Source organism: Stenella coeruleoalba (assembly GCF_951394435.1).
Source record: "Stenella coeruleoalba genome assembly, chromosome: 10".
Lineage (NCBI taxonomy): Eukaryota > Metazoa > Chordata > Mammalia > Artiodactyla > Delphinidae > Stenella > Stenella coeruleoalba.
The window spans coordinates 37,045,880-37,069,947 of NC_137156.1; the positions used below are offsets into that span (position 1 = coordinate 37,045,880).

A 24,068-nucleotide genomic window follows, 5' to 3' on the forward strand; every position below is an offset into this window, starting at 1 on the left:
GACTGCACTTTTAAGACATTAACTTCATTTTTATTTTTTAACACATAGGCTGTGGAAAAAAAGGATTTAGGCAACAGATACTTAGATTACATACTTGTATGGTATGGGAATCACTGGCTTGTCCAAGAATTTCCAGGAGAACTGGATCAGATACAAAGAAGAATCTTGGAAATAGTAATCGCTTCTTCTCCAAATACCTTTAAATAAAGTCACGTTACCAAATAATTTTTTCTGAATTATTAATTTTGGGGTTTTTTAGCCAAGACGCAATCACTAACATCAATAAGATAGTAGCAAACACCTACAGTCATTTCCCATTTGCCTCTGAAATGTTTGGTTAGAAAGAAAGTCCTGCTGCACCATGGATGGCATCTGGGAAAACAAGTGGAAATAAGAACGTGACCCAGAGCAAGCCTGCTCCATCCTATCTTCTTTCTCATCACGAGCCCTCCTGCAACCTTTCTAAGAGTCCTGTGAACCTCGCGGCTTAAACCCAGGGGGAACACATAATTTACCTCCAAACCAAGATATTTTGAGAGAGAGGGGGGACAAATAGCCATTCAGCCAGGACAGAGGCATAAATTTGGACAAACTAAGATATATCGTTACCCTGTTTCAAATAGAAATTGAGAATGAACTGCCTTTTAAGAAAACTATCTGTGAGTTTGTCTGGTTAATTGTTCTCTGAGTGCACATCTCTACTCCATGCCTGTAGTGTGTTGACTGGTAGCCCCAAAAAGATATGTCCACGTCCTATTCCCTGGAATCTGTGAATGTGGCCTCATTTGCAAAAAGGGTCTTTGCAAATGTACCGAAGTTAAGGATCTCGAGAAGAGATAATCTTGGATTATTCAGATGAGCCCTAAATCCAATGACAAGTGTCCTCATAAGAGACACACAGGAAGAGGAGAAGGACAGAGACAGAGATTGGAGTTACATAGCCACAAGCCAAGACCCACCAGAACCTGGAAGAGGCAAAGAAAGATTCTCCCTAGAGCCCTCAGAAGGTGCTGCTAACTTGATTTCAGACTTCTGGCCTCCAGGATTGTGAGAAAATAAATTTCAGTTGTCTTAAGCCACCCAGTTTGTGGTAATTTGTTACAGCAGCCCCACAAAACTAATACAATGCTGTAACTCACCCACCCTCAACTTGAAGGTGTCTTTTTTTGCAGAGAAATTAAATTTATGTGACATGTTAAATTCCTACCACCACCTCAACCATCACTACCAAACCAAAAATGCAGTCAATTCTATGAACTTGTTTGGGATAAAACACCATCACATATAAAAGGATAGGTAATTTAAAAATTAAACTCTTACCCTGTAAGTGACTTCTGACATACTTCTAATTGTTCATGTAAATGAGGCAAAAGCTGCCCCATAGTTTCATCTCCAACACAGCAACCAATCACATTGGGATTCTCATGAGCTCGCTGCATTATCTTTACCCATGACTTGTCAATATTCTGAAAACGTTTTGCTTCCTAAAAACAAAAGTAAAAGTTGGCATGTGGATAACTGAATGAAGCCAGGTCTTCACTTTGGCATCTCCTATAGTTCCTCAAACCAGCCTATTAGTCTCAGGCTACATAATTTAAAGGGGCAATTTTCTTTTCATCTGAATTAACTCTGGAACAAGAGAACGGCTTATTGAAATGCTGCTCTATCACAATGAGGTTTACCGCTGATATTTTTCCTTACATTTAATACATTTTTCAAAGTGCCACAGGATTAATCTGCAGAGCTATCAACTTAAATCGCAAATCTAGTCTTTCAGTACCCCAGGTGTTTTGGTTTGATGAGCAAACTGAAGAAGCATGAAAATAATTTGATCTCAGTATTTTGGAATAATTAAAGCTTAATAGTACCCCAGGAAAAAGAAAAACAGTAAAAATCCAAAACAAAGCATTTTTGCAAATGAAAACTGTTTACCATGGATGATATTAAGCTTTGCATTCAATTTTTTAAAATGCTTTTAGAAACTGGCATGATCTTGCCTCTGTTAAAACTTTTAAGTGCACTTTTAAAAAATAAAACTTTCTGATTAAAAATGATTTATGTTTTTAAAATGTGTTACAAAGGGAAACCAGCTATTTTCAAAATGCTTTATCCTTGATTTTTAATCTATAGTGATGCCATAGGTATGGAAATTCAAAAGAGTAGGCTTAGGGGACTTCCCTTGTGGTCCAGTGATAAAGAATCCACCTTCCAATGCATGGGACACGGGTTTGATCCCTGGTCAGGGAAATAAGATCCCACATGCCGCGGGGCAACTAAGCCCATGCGCCACAACTACTGCGCTCACACACCTCAACGAGGGAGCCCGCGTGCCGCAAACTACAGAGCCCACACACCCTGGAGTCCCTATGCCACAACTAAAGAGAAGCCCCGCGCCGCAACAAAGAGGCCCCGTGCCGGTAACGAAAGATTCCCATACGCCTCAACAAAGACCCCGCATGCTGCAACTTAAGACCCGATGCAGCCAAAAAAAATTTTTTTAAATAAATGTTTAAAAAAAGAAAGAGTAGGCCTAATTTTATAAGAGGAAAATTACCTTCATAGAATAATTATTAGTAAGTTACTGGCATTCATTCAAAAGGTCCCATAAAGCTGTTTTAAAGAATTTGTTACAGGCTTCTAAGGCTAAGTTTCCTTGCCTCATGTTTCTGATCTACTATTAGTTAACAACTTACTAATAGTTAATTTGTGGTTACAGAATACAGATTATTTTAACTTGTACTCTCAGAGGAATAAGTCTAATTCTAAGAAGAGATGAACTATTATAATTTAATAGTATCATATTCAAATGTACCTCTTCAGACAACCTGGAGATTTGAAAATTATGTGAGTTTCTTGTTTCTACTAATGTAAATCAAAGGTCAGCACTTTTTTAAAAAAACTTCTTTGTAAAGGGCAAGATGCTAAATATTTTAGGCTTTGTAGGCCATATGGTCTCTGTTACAACTATTCAACTCTGCCATTGTAATGCTAAAGAAGCCACAGACAGAACATAAATGAATGCACATGGCTGTATTCCAATAAAACTGTACTTACAGAAACAGGTGGGACTTCCCTGGTGGCACAGTGGTTAAGAATCTGCCTGCCAATGTAGGAAACACGGGTTTGATCCGTGGTCCGGGAAGATCCCACATGCCACGGAGCAAATAAGCCCGTGCTCCACAACTACTGAGCCTGTGCCCGAGAGCCCGTGCTCCACAACAAGAGAAGCCACAGCAATGAGAAGCCCATGCACCTCAACAAAGAGTAGCCCCAGCTTGCCGCAACTAGAGAAAGCCCGCGCGCAGCAATGAAGATCCAACACAGCCAAAAATAAAATTAAAAAACAAAACAGGTGAGTTGGCCATAGTTTGCAAACCCCTGGTGCAAATAATCAAGACGTGACTATATGTCTTTCTGAAGACTTTTACAGAGACATATAAACAACATACACTAAATTATTCTATCAGCAGTTACAAAAACCATATTTACCTGAGGTAGCTGTTTGGCAATATCCCCACCTACAAAGACAGCTTCAAGATAAACCCAAAGGTTCTGGACTACTAGCCACTCTTCAATTATATCTGAGGAAGTGGACAATTTATACACCCAATTCTGGATATTTTTTTTAAATGGAGCATTATATCTAAAAAGTAAGAATGGAAAGATATTACATTTTAAGGAAGATTCACAAAATAGTATGGCTTATAACAAATAATAGGGGAAAAATTCCTTTGACTGAATATTTTTTCCTAAAAAAAAGGCAGCTCCTATTAAATTTCATACAGTTAATAAGATGTTTGCATTTTTATGAATGAAACATATAATTATAGTGATTTCACTTAATGGTCCCATGTATCAGTGATAAACTAAGAAGTTCACCAAGTTTTAAGCCACAGAGGTCCAGTAAAGGAATTGTGCTGGTTGCTCCTCTGAGTAAAGGGAAAACAAGGAATAAGATGGCTTTCCGAGTCTTTTGTGAACCAAAACCAAGTGGAAAATCACACAGAGGGTACTGTTGTTACTTGTCTATGGAACTACTACCACAAGGCCAGGGTCAAGCTTGAGGTCTGATGTCTACTACAGATGTGCTCTTCCCACCCATAGACTGCTAATTCCACCAGGCACTACGCCTAGATTCTGCAGCGTTAACGATACAGAATTGCTATCCCCCAAAAGTCTGGTTCCTGTTTTTTCACCATCAGGGCTAGCTGAAGTGTTCATGAGAACACAAGGTGTCCAGAAAGCTGGGCACAACTAAGAAAGACAAGAAACAGAGTGGATGCCATGAGGAAGTGATGGGAAGATACTGGGGAAAGACCTAATTAACAACAGTTGAATTAAGAAGCTGACTTCAGTTTGTGGCCACGGCAAGTAGCTTTGAAGTTGTGTAGTGGAATTTCCCGGTGAGTGGCATTTGTTGAGTACAGTCTTAAAACTTTACTTGATCCAGGACAGGATGACTTGAAGGGGCTCACATGAAGAATGGGGTTCTTCTGGGAATGGTATGATGCCTAAGCATAACCCTTCACTTCTATGGAAGACTATGTTATACATGCAGGTATAAAGGGGTTGTACAAAAACTGTCCCAAGGAGGTAGATGCGTTGATCTGGCAGTAAGAGGCATTTTTCTCAACTCCCAATTTATAGTGTCCATCTGGCCATCAGGCTAGAGCTGAAAGGCAGTCAATATGCAAAAAAAAAAAACCTTTCAAGATCAATACACACAGACCAAGACGGTATGGAAGGGCATTTCAGGGAGTTGAAGCACTTAGATATTTGGAGCCAAAAATAATTTTGCACGGAATAAAAAAAAAATCATCTTTGATGGTATGTAACTTCCCAACAAGAAAAAGGGAGATTTGAAATAAAATCACTAATGACCAGTTTTTGTCGTTTGGCCAGGTACCTGCATTGCACAGCTTTGTGTGGTGGAACCTGTTCACAACAGGTAGGAAGGCCCTTGGAATGCCGGGGAATCAGGGACCCACCAGGAAAGTGTCACCATCCAGGGAATCCAGGTGAGTGAAGCCTCATCCATGAAGATACACAATTTCATTCTCACATCCAGGTAGCCCTAGAGATCCAGCTGGTACTGCCTTCTATGAGATCAGTCTGTGGTTGGCTCTAGAAGAGGTTTTCTGCATCCACTTGATGCTGCAAAGTTCTCTAGGAGGAGAATCTACTGAAGTGTTGTGACTTCTTAGATATCCTTATACTCCTTCTAGCAGGGCCTCAACATTGAATTTACTAGTATCATAAATAAGTACTATAATATTCAGGTTATATGCAAGTTAAGAATGAAATTAAGAAAGGCTTCAAGTCCTGAATTCTTGGGCTACACACCAGGTTCAGGTGAATCTACAGCCTTTCCTCAAGAGGTCATCATTCAGGAAATCAAGATGGAAAAATTTGCAATGAACCATGGGGAAGTAGCAGCCTGTGAAGACTAGGAACCACTGAATGGCCTATGGTCACCTTTGCCAGGTTATTCAGATTCCCTGAAAGCAGAGGACATACCCTAGGAGTTTAACCCCAGCAACTTCAACCCAGAATTAGGAGCTTTGTGAGTTAGTACATTATCCAAATACAAGACTGCCTCTGAGCCAGAGGTAATGCAGGATGTCATTCATTAAACAGCAGTCCCAACCTGGAGGTAGGGTATTAGAATCCCCATGGACACTGACCTCTGTTAATGACCTCTGAGATAATGTGACATATTTCTTAGGTGTGTTAGGGTGAAGACCAGTTAAGAATTACTGGATAGTCAGCTAGCGGATTAGAGGCTGCTAATGCCAAGACAGTGTACTTAATCTGGGTCCCATTTCCTAAAGCTGCCCTTGAGATAACAGTCACCTTCAAGCGGTTCAGTAGTCCAGTGATGGACATGTTGCCTCGTTTAGGCTGCAGTGGACCCAGCACAGATATGGCCACTTTTCACCATAAAAATTCCAAGTGTGTAAGTGTCAAGCCCTTCATTATATTCCTTCATGTGTTGACAGCATACTTTTCCTGGGCTATTGGTTAAACACTTGAGCAGGTTTAGCCAAGGAGGGCAATGATGAAAAATCAGAGAATGAAAAGAGAAAGGAGATAAAATGAAGGTGTCATCTTCGTGGGGAGTCCAGATGTTTAGGAGGTAAGCTGCCAATCTGAGGGAGAATAATTATGATGGGGCCCATCAGGAAACACAGGAAGGGGAGGTGAGTACCATAGAAGAGATGTAGGCCATGATTAGTAGAGAAAATAGGTAGTTCATGTAAGGACAGACAAGAGTCAACACTTTAGGTCAGAATCTTGTGTTGTGCCACCGCTACAAAACTGGGCTTTTATCTAAAATTATATAACCCTAAATACCAAATCAAAACCCTCCCCTGAAAATTATAAAATTACCTGTTGCTTAGTAAGGAACCTAAGACCATTAAACTATCCTCCATCAAGGTGATAATCTCTCCCGATTCAGTTCCTTTGAGCAGCAGCTCTCCCTTTCCCTTAAATGCTGCAAAACTCAGGTTCTGGTTGGTCCAATTCTCAATCACCTGAGTCAGCTTGGCTTCAATATCCTTCTCCTTAATGGCAGATATGCAAACATCCTTCAGAAGGAAACCAAAGAATATGTCATGACATTTTCAATTACAAATTAAGTGCATTTAAAATCAGAATTTTTTAGCTTGGCCCTAGAAGTCATTGGGTCATTTTACGGCCAAGAAAACCAAGGCTCAAGATGATTGTGTTGCAAGTTCAAACCAGAACCTTCTGACACTCTGACTACTACTTATTTTATTGTACCACCTACATGAGATAATGGAACTTAAATCATCATGTTCTTATTTATATTTTTAGTTGGTGTTTTTCAGCCAAAATGGATATAATCACAGCTGCTCTATCTCAGCAGCTTGCTATGAGAAGCAAATGAGAATATATATGAGACTCTTTTGAACTCTTTAAAGTAACATATAAACATTGCTATATTCCTGCCTGTTCCGGCCCTAATATGAATATCTCACTTGATTAAAAGTTAATTCTATTTTTAATGGGTTTTTCTGTTTTTCTGAGAATCTTTGATATGAAAGTTTCACAAAGGAAAATAAAAGTAAGGTATTTTCTGCAACATGCCTCAATTAATTTTCATACTTAGAATCACAGAAGCTCAGAGATGGGAAGGAATATAAAGGTTCAAGGAATTTCCACAAATGATTATATTACAAGTTAGTGTGTAGTAAGTGTAATAAGAGTGGTGTGAACTGTTGTGAGTTCTGAGGAGGAGAAATGACTTTTGCCTGCAGCAAGGAGGAAAGGCTTCATTGAGGAGGGAGCATCTGAGAATAAGTGGGCTTCCAAAAGGGGGAGGGAGAAGACATTTTACAGGAAGGGAAAAGGCTTCCTTTAGAGGCCATGAATGAAGTAACAGTAAGAATCCAGCTTGGCTAACAGCAGGGCATATGGGGTAAAGAAAACAGAATACACCAGTGTAGACAACACTAAGAGTCTGTTTTGGGGTAAGAATAGTTAATAACTGAATCCCAGAATTCCTTGGACTTGCAAAATCAAGTTTTCAAAGCACAGCCTATGAATAGCTATACTCTTAAGTGTAAAAACCTACTTATATAAGAATGAGGTGGTCACCAAAGGTTTCTTAAACTCTTTATTTCCCTCAGTAGTATCTGAATGGCATTTATAAATAGGACAAAAATGCTTTGAAAACAAAACTTGTGGCGTGCATGTTGCTAAAAAGAGGCAAGGAGGCGGCAGAAAACTCAAAACCATATATTTAGGGGATATTTCTGGTCATGGGGTGCAGTTTTCGCCTCCAAAAACATAGAATAATGTAAAAAACACAAAAAGAGAAGGTAAAAAACAAACACATTAAGACTTAAAAACAAGGTAAACATCTCCATGAACTAGAAGTGAAAAAGACATGCAAGCCAGGAGGTGGAGCTGAAGCCCAGGCCTGAGGGCTCTGGTCAGTGGGTGCCAACCCCTTGGCTCCTGCAGGACAGAGGAGACTAAAAGTGGCCTGTATGAAAGGGACCATCAGGACTATGGTCTAGATCCCTCCACTGTGGAAGGAGGCTGTCTGTAGCTGCAATCTGGTCATCTAGATTAAATGAACCTAGGGATGTGGCGGATGGGGTGACAGATCCAGGTCCACAACCAAGACCTGAGACAGGTCAGCTCTGCCTGGGTCTGCCCCACCACAGCAGAATAGGGGATGTAAACCACTATTGTAACAGCTGGCTCTGGACTTGAGGAGATGGGGGATGCAGGAAGAAGCCACAAAACCACTAGACTCCTAAGGAAGGCTAAAATGCAGAAGGAGAAAAACAATTTTAACAAATCATAAAAGCCACATTTTTTAAAGCTCGCCACTCAAAATGAGTCCTCTATAAAATAAAAATTGCAAAACCCTTGGGAATTCTCTGGCAGTCCTGTGGTTAGGACTCCACGCTTTCACTGCCAAGGGCCCAGGTTCAATCCCTGGTTGGGGAACTAAGATCTTGCAAGCCGCGTGGTGCAGCCGAAAAAAAAAGTGAAAAAAAAAAAAAATTGCAAAACCCATGAAAAGAAATCCGATACTGAGAGAGATAGCCAACATAAAAAACAATCTGAGTAAACACTCAGTCTAGGTGAAATTAATTGTATAGAACAATCTGAAAAATAATCTTTAATTATGGTTAATCTGGGGGCCTTGGAGTATGGGAGGTAGAGATGAACTTATATTGGCCATGAGGTGATAATTTTGGAAGCAAGAGGATCCCTACTTTTCTTTGAAATTTTCCATAATAAAAAATTTAAAAATAATTATGTTTAGGATGCTCAAAGAGATAAATGAAGAACTCTAAAAATTTGAGATTTATAGGCTTGAGAATATATAAAATATTTGAGAATATATGTAGATTTAATAATCTATAAATCTAAGAATCTATAAAAAGGACAGAAAAAATGTAGAAATGAAAAAAGAACAGGTGGTCACAAAAGAAAAAGAACTAAGTTCTAGATCAAGATGGTGACATAGGACGATACTGAACTCACCTCCTCCCATGGACACACCAAACCTACAGCTACATATGGAACTCAAAGAAACCCAAAAACTAGTTGAGCAACTCTAACACATTAGGTGAACAAGGAAAAACTCACATCAAAACTGGCAGGAGAAGCTGAGACAGAATCTCATGTTCAGCCCCACTCCTGGCACAGAGACCCACAATCGGGAAGGAACCCACAGACCAGAGGTTCTCCCTGAGGAGCAAACGATTTGAACTCCACATCGGGCACCCCAACTTTTAAGACCTGTACCTGAGAGGTGAGCACCCCAAAATTCAGGGCTTATGTCCATGAGACCCACAAGGCCATAGTAAACTGACAAATAGTTCTTAAATGGCTTGTTTGTACTCAATCAACCCAGGGCCCAGCACAGAGACAACTGACTAAAAAGCACCTAGTCCTTCTGTGAAAAAAAAAGGCCTATTTATTTAACATGCAGATATACCCAAAGAGACTCACAACAAAACACATAATTAAAGTGTCAAAAGTTAAAGACAAGGAGAGATCTTAAAAACAGCAAGAGAAAGACAACTTGGTACATACAAGGGCACCCCATGAGACTATCAGCAGATTTTTCAGCAGGAACTTTGCAGGACAAAAGGGAGTAGCACAATATACTCAAAGTGCTAAAAGAAAAAACCTGCCACCAAGAATACTGTACATGGTGAAGTTGTCCTTCAGAACTGAAGGAGAGATCAAGAGTTTTTCAGACAAGCAAAAGCCTAAAGGAGTTCATCACCACTACATGAGTCTTCCAAGAAATGTTAAAGGGACTTCTTTAGGCTAAAATGAAAGGATGCTAATTGGTAACAGGAAAGTATATGAAAGTGTAACTCTCACTGGTAAAGGGAAATAAATAGTAAAGTTCAGAATAGTCTAGCCTCAGGCCGGCAGGCTGGAAAGCTCCAGGAATGGGCAGCCAGTGTGTGCAGGAGTGAATCTGCAAGTTTGCCAAGCTGATTGAAAAAGCAAGCCTGCACCCTCCAAGCTGCACTATTACAATCAGGAGCCAAGCCTCAACCAGAAGTCCCTGAAGAAATTCTACAAAAGCCATGTGGCTGACAGGGTCCTGGTACTCTGGCTGGGTGTCAGGCCTGAGCCTCTGAGGTGGGAGACCCTAGTTCAGGACATTAGTTCACCAGAGACTTCCCAGCTCCACATGATATCAAATGGTGAAAGCTCTCCCAGAGATCTCCATCTCAACACTAAGACCCAGCTCCACTCAATGACCAGCAAGCTACAGTTTTGGACACCCTATGCCAAATAACTAGCAAGACAGGAACACAACCCCACCCATTAGCAGAGAGGCTGCCTAAAATCATAATAAGGTCACAGACACCCCAAAACACACCACTGGATGCGGTTCTGGCCACCAGAACGACAAGATCCAGCCTCATCCACGAGAACACAAGCACTAGTCCCCTCTACCAGGAAGCCTACACAAGCCACTGAACCAAGCTAAGCCACTGGGGGCAGACACCAAACAAATGGGAACTACGAACCTGCAGCCTGTGAAAAGGAGACCCCCAAACACGGTAAGTTACGCAAAATGAGAAGACAGAGAAATACACAGCAGATGAAGGAGCAAGGTAAAAACCCACCAGACCAAACAAATGAAGGGGAAATAGGCAGTCTACCTGAAAAAGAATTCAGAGTAATGATAGTAAAGATGATCCAAGATCTTGGAAATAGAATGGAGAAAATATAAAATACTTTCAACAAGGACCTAGAAGAACTAAAGAGCAAACAAACAATGATGAACAACACAATTACTGAAACTAAAAATTCTCTAGAAGGAATCAATAGCAGAATAACTGAGGCAGAAGAATGGAAAAGTGACCTGGAAGATAAAATAGTGGAAATAACTACTGCAGAGGAGAATAAAGAAAAAAGAATGAAAAACAATTGAGCACAGTCTCAGAGATCTCTGGGACAACATTAAATGCATCAATATTCGAATTACAGGGGTCCCAGAAGAAGAAGAGAAAAAGAAAGGGACTGAGAAAATATTTGAAGAGATTATAGTTGAAAACTTCCCTAATATGGGAAAGGAAATAGTCAATCAAGTCCAGGAAGCACAGAGAGTCCCATACAGGATAAATCCAAGGAGAAACATGCCAAGACACATATTAATCAAACTATCAAAAATTAAACACAAAGAAAAAATATTAAAAGCAGCAAGGGAAAAATAACACACAAGGGAATCCCCATAAGGTTAACAGCTGATCTTTCAGGAGAAACTCCGCAAGCCAGAAGGGAGTGGCAGGACATATTTAAAGTGATGAAAGGGAAAAACCTACAACCAAGATTATTCTACCAAGCAAGGATCTCATTCAGATTCGATGAAGAAATTAAAGCCTTTAGAAAAAAGCAAAAGCTAAGAGAACTGAGCACCACCAAAACAGCTTTAGAACAAATGCTAAAGGCACTACTCTAGGCAGGAAACACAAGAGAAGGAAAAGACCTACAATAAAAAACCCAAAACAATTAAGGAAATGGTAATAGGAACATACATTTTGATAATTACCTTAAATGTAAATGGATTCAATGATCCAACCAAAAGACACAGACTGGTTGAATGGATACAAAAACAAGACCCATATATACGCTGTTCTACAAGAGACCCACTTCAGACGTAGGGACACATATGGACTGAAAGTGAGGGGATGGAAAAAGATATTCCATGCAAAGGGAAATCAAAAGAAAGCTGGAGTAGCAATTCTCATATCAGACAAAACAGACTTTAAAATAAAGACTATTGCAAGACACACAGAAGGACACTACATAATGATCAACAGACCAATCCAAGAAGAAGATATAACAATTGTAAATATTGACACACCAAACACAGGAGCACCTCAGTACATGAGGCAAATGCTAACTGCCATAAAAGGGGAAATCGACAGTAACACAATCATAGTAGGGGACTTTAATACCCCACTCTCACCAATGGACAGATCATCCAAAATGAAAATAAATAAGGAAACACAAGCTTTAAATGATACATTAAACAAGATGGACTTAATTGATATTTATAAGACATTCCATGCAAAAAGAACAGAATACACTTTCCTCTCAAGTGCTCATGGAACATTCTCCAGGATAGATCATATCTTGGGTCACAAATCAAGCCTTGGTAAATTTAAGAAAATTGAAATTGTATCAAGTATCTTTTCTGGCCACAACGCTATGAGACTAGATATCAATTACAGGAAAAATATCTCTAAAAAATACAAACACAGGGAGGCTAAACAATACACTACTTAATAACCAAGAGATCACTGAAGAATCAAAGAGGAAATTAAAAAATACCTAGAAACAAATGACAATGAAAACCCGACAACCCAAAACCTATGGGATGCAGAAAAGCAGTTCTAAGAGGGAAATTTATAGCAATACAATCCTACCTCAAGAAACAAGAAACATTTCAAATAAACAACCTAACCGTACACCTAAAGCAATTACAGAAAGAAGAACAAAAAAATCTCCAAAGCTAGCAGAAGGAAAGAAATCATAAAGATCAGATCAGAAATAAACAAAAGAGAAATGAAGGAAACAATAGCATACATCAATAAAACCGAAAGCTGTTTCTTTGAGAAGATAAACAAAATTGATAAACCATTAGCCAGACTCATCAAGAAAAAAAGGGAGAAGACTCAAATCCGTAGAATTAGAAATGAAAAAGGAGAAATAACAACTGACACCAAAGAAACACAAAGGATTATGAGAGATTACTACAAGCAACTATATGCCAATAAAATGGACAACCTGGAAGAAATAGACAAATTCTTAGAAATGCACAACCTTCTGAGCCTGAACCAGGAAGAAATAGAAAATATCAACAGACCAATCACAAGCAGTGAAATTGAGACTGTCATTAAAAATATTCCAGCAACAAAAGCCCAGGCCCAGATGGCTTCACAGATGAATTCTATCAAACATTTAGAGAAGAGCTAACACCTATCCTTCTCAAACTCTTCCAAAATATAGCAGAGGGAGGGGAGAAACACTCCCAAACTCATTCTACAAGACCACCATCACCCTGATACAAAACCAGACAAAGATGTCACAAAGAAAGAAAACTACAGGCTAATATCACTGATGAACATAGATGCAAAAAACCCCAACAAAATGCTAGCAAACAGAATTCAACAGCACATTAAAAGGATCATACACCATGATCAAGTGGGGTTTATCACAGGAATGCAAGGATTCTTCAATATACACAGATCAATCAATATGATACACCATATTAACAAACTGAAGGATAACAACCATATATCATCACATTAGATGCAGAAAAAGCTTGCGACAAAGTTCAACACCTATTTATGATAAAAACCCTCCATTAAGTAGGCATAGAGGAAACTTACCTCAACATAATAAAGGCCATATATGACAAACCCACAGCCAACATCATTCTCAATGGTGAAAAACTGAAACCATTTCCACTAAGATCAGGAACAAGACAAGGTTTCCCACTCTCACCACTCTTATTCAACGTGGTTTTGGAAGTTTTAGCCACAGCAATCAGAGAAGAAAAAGAAATAAAAGGAATCCAAATCAGATAAGAAGAAGTAAAGCTGTCACTGTTTGCAGATGACATGATACTATACATAGAGAATCCTAAAGATGCTACCAGAAAACTACTAGAACTAACCAATAAAGTTGGTAATGTAGCACGATACAAAATTAATGCACAGAAATCTCTTGCATTCCTAAATACTAATGATAAAAAACCTGAAAGAGAAATTAAGGAAACATTCCCATTTACCACTGCAAACAAAAAAATAAAATACCTAGGAATAAACCTACCTAAGGAGACAAAAGACCTGTATGCAGAAAACTATAAGACACTGATGAAAGAAATTAAAGATGATACAAACAGATGGAGAGATATACCATGTACTTGAATTGGAAGAATCAACATTTTGAAAATGACTCTACTACCCAAAGCAATCTACAGATTCAATGCAATCTCTATCAAACTACCACTGGCATTTTTCACAGAACTAGAACAAAAAAATTGCACAATTTTTAGGGAAACACAAAAGACCCCGAATAGCCAAAGCAATCTTGAGAAAGAAGAATGGAGCTGGAGGAATCAGGTTCTTTGACTTCAGATTATACTACAAAGCTACAGTAATGAAGACAGTATGGTACTGGCACAAAAATAGAAATATAGGGCTTCCCTGGTGGTGCAGTGGTTGAGAGTCTGCCTGCCAATGCAGGGGATACGGGTTCATGCCCCAGTCCAGGAGGATCCCACATGCCATGGAGTGGCTGGGCCCGTGAGCCATGGCCGCTGAGCCTGCGCATCTGGAGCCTGTGCTCCGCAACAGGAGAGACCACAACAGTGAGAGACCCGCGCAACGCAAAAAAAACAAAAACAAAAACAAAAAAATAGAAATATAGATCAGTGGAACAGGATAGAAAGCCCAGAGATAAACCCACGCACCTACGGTCACCTTATCTTTGACAAAGGAGGCAAGAATATACAGTGAAGGAAAGACAGCCTCTTCAATAAGTGGTGCTGGGAAAACGGGAAAGCTAAATGTAAAAGAATTAAATTAGAACACTCCCTAACACCATACACAAAAATAAACTAGAATGGATTAAAGACCTAAATGTAAGGCCAGACACCCTAAAACTCCTAGAGGAAAACATAGGCAGAACACTCTATGACATAAGTCACAGCAAGATCCTTTTTGACCCACCTCCTAGAGAAATGAAATAAATAAATAAATAAATAAATGAGACCTAATGAAACTTAAAAGCTTTTGCATAGCAAAGGAAACCATAAACAAGACGAAAAGACAACCCTCAGAATGGGAGAAAATATTTGCAAATGAAGTAACTGACAAAGGATTAATCTCCAAAATATATAAGCAGCTCATGCAGCTCAGTATCAAGAAAACAAACAACCCAATCCAAAAATGGGCAGAGGACCTAAATAGACATTTCTCTAAAGAAGATATACAGATTGCCAACAAATACATGAAAGGATGCTCAACGTCACTAATCATTAGAGAAATGCAAATCAAAACTCCCATGAGGTATCACCTCATACCAGTCAGAATGGCCATCATCAAAAAATCTAGAAACAATAAATGCTGGAGAGGGTGTGGAGAAAAGGGAACCCTCTTGCACTGCTGGTGGGAATGTAAATTGATACAGCCACTATAGAGAGCAGTATGGAGGCTCCTTACAAAACTAAAAATAGAACTACCATACGACCCAGCAATCCCACTACTGGGCATATACACTGAGAAAACCATAATTCAAAAAGAGTCATGTACCAAAATGTTCATTGCAGCTCTATTTACAACAACCAGGACGTGGAGGCAACCTAAGTGTCCATCGACAGATGAATGGATAAAGAAGATGTGGCACATACATACAATGGAATATTACTCAGCCATAAAAAGAAATGAAATTGAACTCTTTGTAGTGAACTATGAACCTAGAGTCTGTCATACAGAGGGAAGTAAGTCAGAAAGAGAAAAACAAATGCCATATGCTAACACATATATATAGAATCTAAAAAAATAAATGGTTCTGAAGAACCCTGGGGCAGGACAGGAATAAAGACGCAGACGTAGAGAATGGACTTGAGGACACGAGGAGGGGGAAGGGTAAGCTGGGACGAAGTGAGAGAGTGGCATGGACTTATATATACACTACCAAATGTAAAATAGATAGCTAGTGGGAAGCAGCCACACAGGACAGGAAGATCAGCTCAGTGCTCTGTGACCACCTAGAGGGGTGAGATAGGGAGGGTGGGAGGGAGATGCAAGAGGGAGTAGATATGGGGATATATGTATATGTATATCTGATTCAATCTGTTACATAGCAGAAACTAACACACCATTGTAAAGCAATTATACTCCAATAAAGATGTTAAGAAAAAAAAAAAATAGTCTAATGTTGTAAAATGTGGTGGGTTCATCACTTACAAATCTAGTGTGAAGGTTAAAAGACCAAATTAGTAAACATAACTAAAACTAGAGTAATTTGTTAATGGATACATAAGATAAAAAGATGTAAACTGTGACACCAAAAACAAACTGTGGTGGGGGGAGTAAAAATGTAGAGCTTTAGAATGCATTCCAACTTCAGTAGTTAGCAACTTAAAAGAGACTGTTATAGGAACTTCCCTTGTGGCACAGTGGTTAAGAATCCACCTGCCAATGCAGGGGACACGGGTTCTATTCCTGGTCCAGGAGGATCCCACCTGCTGCAGAGCGACTAAGCCCGTGCACCACAACTACTGAGCCTGCGCTCTAGAGCCTGTGCTCCACAACAAGAGAAGTCATCACAATAAGAAGCTCGTGCACCACAATGAAGAGTAGCCCCTGCTCGCCGCAACTAGAGAAAGCCCACGCACAGCAACGAAGACCCAATGCAGCCAAATAAATAAATAATAATAATATTTTATAATAATTTTAATTATTATAATAATATTTTAAAAAATAGACTGTTATAAATATAAGTTTTTTTATGTAAGCCTTATGGTAACCACAAAGCAAACACCTATAGTAGATAGTAGATACCCAAAAGGTGAATAGAAAGGGGTCTAAGCATACCACTACGGAAAAATCATCAAATAACAAAGGAAGAGCACAAGAGAAGAAGAAAGAAACAAAGGAATTACAAACAGCCAGAAAACAATTAGCAAAATGACAAGTACATAACTATAATAATTATTGTGTATGTAAATTGACTAAATTCTCCAATCAACAGACAGAGAGTGACTAAATGGATAAAAAACATGACCCATCTATCTGCTGCCTACAAGAGACTCACTTCAGATGTAGGGCACACATAGACTGAAAGGGAAGGGATGGCAAGAGATATACCACACAAATGGAAACCAAAAGAAAGCTGGAGTAACTAAATTTATATCAGACAAAACAGACTTTAAGACAAAAACTACAATAAGAGACAAAGAAGATCATTATGTAACAATAAAAGGGTCAATCCAAGAAGAGGCTATAACGTTTGTAAACATTTATGCACCCAACATAGGAGAACTCAAATATATAAAACAAATATTAACAGACCTAAAGGAAGAAATAGGTAGCAATGTAATAACAGTAGGGGATTTTAATGCCCCACTTTCATCAATGGATAGATCACCCAGACAGAAAATCAATATGGAAACATTGGCCTTAAACAAGTTAGATCTGATGAGCTTAACAGACATATACAAAACAGTCCGTTGAAATGAAGCAGAATACATATTCTTCTCAAGTGCACATTAAGCATTCTCTAGACAGAGCATGTTAGGCCACAAAACAAGTGCTAATAAATTTAAGAAAACTGAAATCATGTCAAGTATCTTTTCTGACCACAGTGGTATGAAACTAGAAATCAATTACAAGAAGAAAACTGACATATTCACAAATATGTAAAGATTAACCACATATTTGGTTATAAACAACCAAAGAGTTGTTCATATCGAACAGCCAATGGTTCAAACAAGAAATCAAAAGAGAAATCAAAATATACCTTGGGACAGATAAAAATGGAAATACAGCATACCAAAACTTAAAGGGATGCAGCAAGAGCAGTTCTAAAAAGGAAGTTCATAAAGATAAACCTTACATTAAAAAATAAGAGGGATCTCAAATAAACAACCTAACTTTATACTTCAAAGAATTAGAAAAAGAAGAACAAACAAAGCCCAAAGTTAGTAGATGGAAGGAAATAACAAAGACCAGAGTGGAAATAAATGGAGTACAGACTAAAAAGACAATAGAAAAGATCAAGGAAACTAAGAGCTGGTATTTTAAAAGATAAACAAAACAGACAAAACTTTAGCCAGACTCACCAAGAAAAAGTGAGGGAGAACTCAACTAAATAAAATCAGAAACCAAAGAGGAGGCATTACAATTGATACCATACAAATACAAAGGATCATAAAAGACTACTATGATCAATTATACACACACGAATTTGACAATCTAGAAGAAATGAATAAGTTCCTAGAAACATGCCACCCACCAAGACTGAATTATGAAAAAACAGAAAATCTGAACAGACTGATTAGTAGTAAGGAGATTGAATCAGTAACCAAAAACCTCCCCCCAAAACAAAAGACCAGGATCAGATGGCTTCACTGGTGAATTCTACCAAACATTTAAAGAAGAATTACTACCAGTCTCCTCAAACTCTTCCAAAAAAAGAGAGAGAACACTTCTTATTTTATGAGGCCAGCATTATCCTCATACTAAAACCAGACAAGGACACCACAAGAAAAGAAAATTACAGGTCAGTATCCCTGATGAACATAGATGCAAAGATTCTCAACAAAATATCAGCAAGCTGAATTCAACAATACATTAAAATCATACACCATGATCAAGTGGGATTTATTCCATGAATGCAAGTATAGTTCAATATCCACAAACTAATCAATGTGATGTACCACATTAACACAATGAAGCATAAAAATCATATGATCATCTCAATAGATGCAGAAAAAGTTTTTGACAAAATTCAACATCCACTCATGATAAAACCTCTCAACAAAGCAGATGTAGAAGAAACATACCTCAACATAGTAAAGGTCATATCTGACAAACCTACGGCTAACATCATACTCAATGGTGAAAAGCTGAAAGCTTTTCCTCTAAGATCAGGAACAAGACAAGGATGCCCACTCTCACCACCTTTATTCAACATGGTATCTAAAGACCTAACCAGAGCAATTAGGCAAGAAAGAAATAAAAGGCATCCAAATTGAAAAGGAAGAAGTAAAACTGTCCATATTGGCAGATGACATGATATTACATATAGAAAACCCTAAAGATGCCACCAAAAACCGTTAGAACTAATAATTCAGTAAAGTTTCAGGATATAAAATCAATATACAAATATCAGTTGCTTTTTTTTGCGGTACGCGGGCCTCTCACTGTTGTGGCCTCTCCCGTTGCGGAGCACAGGCTCCGGATGCGCAGGCTCAGCGGCCATGGCTCACGGACCCAGCCGCTCTGCGGCATGTGGGATCTTCCCAGACCGGGGCACGAACTCGTGTCCCCCGCATCGGCAGGTGGACTCTCAACCACTGCGCCACCAGGGAAGCCCCAAAAATCATTTGCATTTTTATGCACTAATAATGAACTACCAGAAAGAGAAATTGAGAAAACTATCCCATTTACAATTGCATCAAAAAGAATAAAATACCTAGGAATAAATTTAACAAAAAGGTAAAAGACCTGTACACTGAAAACTATGATACATTGATGAAATAAACTGAAGAAGGCACAAGTAAATGGAAAGATAGTCCATGTTCATGGGTTGCAAGAATTAATATCATTAAAATGTCTACATTACCCAAAGCAATCTACAGTTTCAAAGCAATACCTATCAAAATTCCAATGGCATTTTTCAAGAAATAGAACAAAAACTCCTAAAAATTTTATGAAACCACAAAAGACCCCACAGAGCCAAAGAAATCTTGAGAAAAAGGAACAAAGCCGGAGGCATAATGCTTCCTGATTTCAAACTATATCAAAGTTATAGTAATCAAAAATGTACGGTATTGGCATAAAAACGGAGACAATGAAACAGAATAAACCCACATATGTATTTACTTAATTCATGAGAAAGGAGCTGGGAATATACAATGAGGGAAGGACAGTCTCTTCAACATATGATGCTGGGAAAACTGGATAACCACATGCAAAAGAATGAAACTGGACCACTATCTTATACCATACAAAAAATTAACTCAAAATGGACTAAAGACTTGAACGTAAGACCTGAAACCATAAAACTCCCGGAAGACAACAGAGTTGGTAAGTTCCTTGAAATCAGTCTTGGCAATGAGATTTTTGGGCTTGACACCAAAAGCCAAGGTAACAAAAGCAAAAATAAACAAGTGGGACAGCATCAAACTAAAAAGCTTCTTACAGCAAAGGAAACCATATACAAAATGAAAAGGTAACCTACTAAACAGGAGAAAATATTTGCAAATCATAACTCTGATAAGGGGTTAATATCTACTATATATAAAGAACTCTTACAACTCAATAGCAAAAACGACCGATTTCATTTTAAAATGAGCAGAGGATCTGAATAGGCATCTTTCCAAAAAAAGACATACAGATAGCCAACAGGTACATGAAAGGTGCTCAACATCACTTATCACCAGGGAAATGCGAATCAAAACCACAATTAAATATCACCTCACGTCTGTTGGAATACCTATCATCACAAAGACAAAACTTAGTGTTGGTGAGGATGTGGAGAAAAAGGAACCCTTCCATGGAAATGTAAATTGGTGCAGCCACTATGGAAGACAGTATGGAGGATCCTCAAAAAATTAAAAATAAAACTACCATGTGACCTAGTAATTCCACTTCTGGATATTTATCTGAAGAAAACAAAAACACTAACTTGAAAAGATATATACATACCCATGTTCATTGTAGCATTATTTGCAAGAGCTAAGATGTGAAAACAACCTAAGTATCCATCAATGGGTGAATGGATAAAGAAAATGTGGTATATTTATATAAAATGGAATGTCATTTAGATGTAAAAAGAAGGAAATCCTGCCATTTGTGACAACATGGGTGAATGGACTTTGAGGGCACTAAGCTAAGTGAAATGAGTCAGACAGAAAAAGACAAATACCATATGATCTCATTTATATGCAGAATCTAAACAAAAACAGAACACCAGAAACACAGATATATAGAACAGACTGGTCATTGCCAAACAGAGTGGGTAAAATGGGTGAAGGTGATTAAGGAGTACAAACATCCAGTTATAAAATGAATAAGTTCTTGGGATGTAATGTATAGCATAGTGACTATAGTTAATAATACTGTATTGTATTTAAAAGCTGCTACGAGAGTAGATCCTAAAATTTCTCATCATAGGAAAAAAACTGTAACTGTATGTGGTGATGGATGTTAATTAGACATATTTTAGTGATCATTTCACAACGTATACATATATTGAGTCGTTACGTTGTACACCTGAAACTAATATGGTATAGATTATACCTCATTTAAAAGAAAGGATTTGATGCAAACACTAAGCATAGAAAAAGGAAAAGAACCAATTAAAAATCTTAAAAAGGAAAGATATAATAATTTAAAATATTTAATAGACTAATAGTAAAAAAGCATAGAATTAGAAGTTTGAAAAATGTTCTGAGAAATTCACCAAGAACACAATACAGAAATAAACAGAATTTTTTAAATGGCGGTTTAGTTAAGGGACAAGGAGGATAGACTGAGGAGCTCCAAAACTAAAATATTTCAAATAATCATATTATTTCCTTGAGTTACAGCATTATTTTGCAAAATCAAGGAATGTTCAGGATCATTTCAAGTTTTGAGAGTGCATTATATAGGGCAATCAATACACCCTCGAATAACATGTTTATTTGTACAGTTTTCAGAAAAGAAAAAGGAAAGATTCTTTAATAGATCATTTGTAAGACCTTATAATCTTATGTACCTCAATGTCATCCTTATTTTTAAGGAGTGGTGCTTCCATAATATTTCTAAGACAAAAAGAATCCAATTCCACATCAAATGCGGTTCCAGTTAACTCAGAGATTCGATCCCAGTGTCTCTGTTTCATTGCCTTATTGGTCATCATTTCTAGTAGAGGACACGACTCACTGAAATCATCAATTCTTTTTTTCAGATCCAAAAAAGCTTGCCAATCTTTAAGTCCTTTTGGCAGTTTATGACATCTTTCAGAAAAAAAAAGAAAAAATTATTTCATCTACACATTTCTTTGAAGAAGGTGTTATGAATATACAGCAATATATCAGAGGATAAATTCATTTGTGAAATACCTATGGGATCCTAAGATAGGCACTATAAACAGTTAAGTTTAATTCAATTGAAACTCACCTGTTTTGAAACTCCTGCAGTTCTGCATTAATTTTTTCAATGTCTACATCTCCCCAGAGTATTTCATAATAACCACTAATATTGCCCATTACAGTATCATATAGTCCATACAGCTTCTGCAGCAAGTTGAGTTCCTTTCTGGAAACCAAATAATTAAGTCATTACATAACATATATTTAAAAAATAAATTCCATTATTGGATAGGAAGAATTCATCTAATCAAATTATTTCACATATTATGTGTATCATATCTTATGTACACCAACACGCATACACTCCTGTCGGTTTCCAAACAAAGACTTTATTAAAAGTTCCATCAATTAAAGTTTATATCTTTCAAATATTCCAAATTATACTATGACATGACATTAACAAATGGTTTGATTATTACAACCATACCAATCATTGCAAACAATCTGACCAAAATTTGTTAACGTGATCAAAGATAAGGCTAAGGTTTTATTTGACTTTTTTCTTTCAAACGCAAGCTAGATTTTTATGATTATGTCTGCCTTTTAAGTCTGACTTTAAACATCACTTTCCTATCAAAAGCTTTCCCTCATGTGCTCAGATGGAGTTATATCCAAAACAAGAATAAAAGGAGGGATTCTGGGTCCAAGTAAAGGAAAATTTCTTCAGTGTGTAAAACACCAAAAATTGACCACTCAACAGAGTTTGTGGATTCTCCCAGGAATTCCTCAACCCTTAGCATACCATGAGGGTCCACTGAATCCAATTTTAGTTTTTTTTATTTTATTTCTTGAGTAGTTCTAATTTTTTGTAAGGATTGAGAGTTACGTTTATTATTTATTATAGATAATCAGCAACCAAAGATAAATTTGCTTATATTTTTGATGGAGTAAAACTCATTCTATCTTGTGTTGACCGAAAACAAATAGACTGCCAGTTATTTCTCCAGAAAAAATGTGTTACTCAGGATCAGTAGAAAATTGCAATTCTGGGTCTGCAACCATGGTGAGCCATGTGCAAGTCCCCAAATGGCAAGGGAAGGAGAATAGGAAGTTGGAGGGCTAGAGTAAACAGAGTCCATGGGTTTTCATTGGCTGAGTTGTTGCCAGGAAAGAAGAGGAGTCTTTCCTCTTGTTGGGCTCTGCTGATGTTGCAGAGCATGAAAGCTCCCCCTTCTTGTCTCCTGACTCTATTTAATTGAGGTTTCTGTTTATTAATTTTTTACTCTTGCAATTACCAAGGTGCACAGGACCTTTTTATAAATCTAAGATACATTCTGGAATCTTAGCTATTTTTTTTCAGTTCTTGTTTCATTTTTCTAATTCATCATCCTAGAAATTATTTCATTATTAATCACTGATTATTCCCAATTAAACTAAAAATGACTAAAATAATAAGAAAAATGAATGATGAAATCTCTTACAAAGAGATGATGCAACAGTGAAAAAATAATCACTACTGCATCGTCCTTCAAATTTCTAATTGTGTTGCTAAAACACTGCATCATCTTTCAAGAAAGTATAAAAAAGAACTCTGGAGACACCATTTTTGTAGTCTTTTGTTTATTTAACTTTCACTTAATACAGTTAAGAATTCAGTACTTTTCATTTTCTACCTAAAAACAGCAAAAGAATAAAATTGACAAAGGAAGGTGCTTCCCAAGTATTAAACAGAAAAGAGACAGAAAGCAATGCTCTAGACTCTAATTTTGATAGTGAAACTGGTTGTGTAAGTGAAATCTCAGACTTTTGTGTCTTTACATGATAACCTAGATGGATTTTTTAAAATTCAATAATGTATGAGTGAAAGATATATTTCAATAGGGGCAAGGGCTGTATCACACAGTATTTTGCAACAAGAACCTAGAGCATCCCATTTTGTGAAAAAGATAAGTGACAGTGTTCTTTCGTTATTTATATGTTTACATAAATTTTATTTGATATATTCCACAAGAAGAAAAATGTTGAAAGGAGATATGTATTCAAAGGAAATAGATGATGCAGAAATGAAAAAGTTAACTGATCATTCAAAGTTAAAAGTAAAGATTTTTGTATTTATAGTGCAAAAAAGATGGTGAACAAAATTATGACTGAGTTTTCAACAGTTTTGAGTTTTAACAATGCAAGTGCAAGAAAAAACATAAGTAATGAGAAGCTAGAAGTTATTGAAGATGGA

General features: G+C 37.6%; 1 protein-coding gene across 15 annotated transcripts in view; it reads right to left on the reverse strand.

Annotated features, from left to right (window-relative positions):
• The window catches only part of DNAH8 (dynein axonemal heavy chain 8), a 327,201-nt gene that overhangs the window by 195,714 nt on the left and 107,419 nt on the right, over window positions 1-24,068 (reverse strand). For 14 of the 15 annotated variants that reach the window (XR_013830241.1, XM_079934721.1, XM_079934718.1 and 11 more), the window contains 6 exons: window positions 21,924-22,061; window positions 21,520-21,760; window positions 6,391-6,590; window positions 3,490-3,643; window positions 1,321-1,484; window positions 95-197 (listed from right to left, as the gene is read on the reverse strand). Coding sequence is in view for 14 of the 15 variants with exons in the window: in XM_079934721.1 (XP_079790847.1) it covers window positions 95-197; window positions 1,321-1,484; window positions 3,490-3,643; window positions 6,391-6,590; window positions 21,520-21,760; window positions 21,924-22,061 (1,000 nt within the window). In the remaining variant the exon portion in view is untranslated. The remainder of the gene's footprint in view (window positions 1-94; window positions 198-1,320; window positions 1,485-3,489; window positions 3,644-6,390; window positions 6,591-21,519; window positions 21,761-21,923; window positions 22,062-24,068) is intronic. The other variant, XM_079934724.1, reaches the window with a different exon arrangement.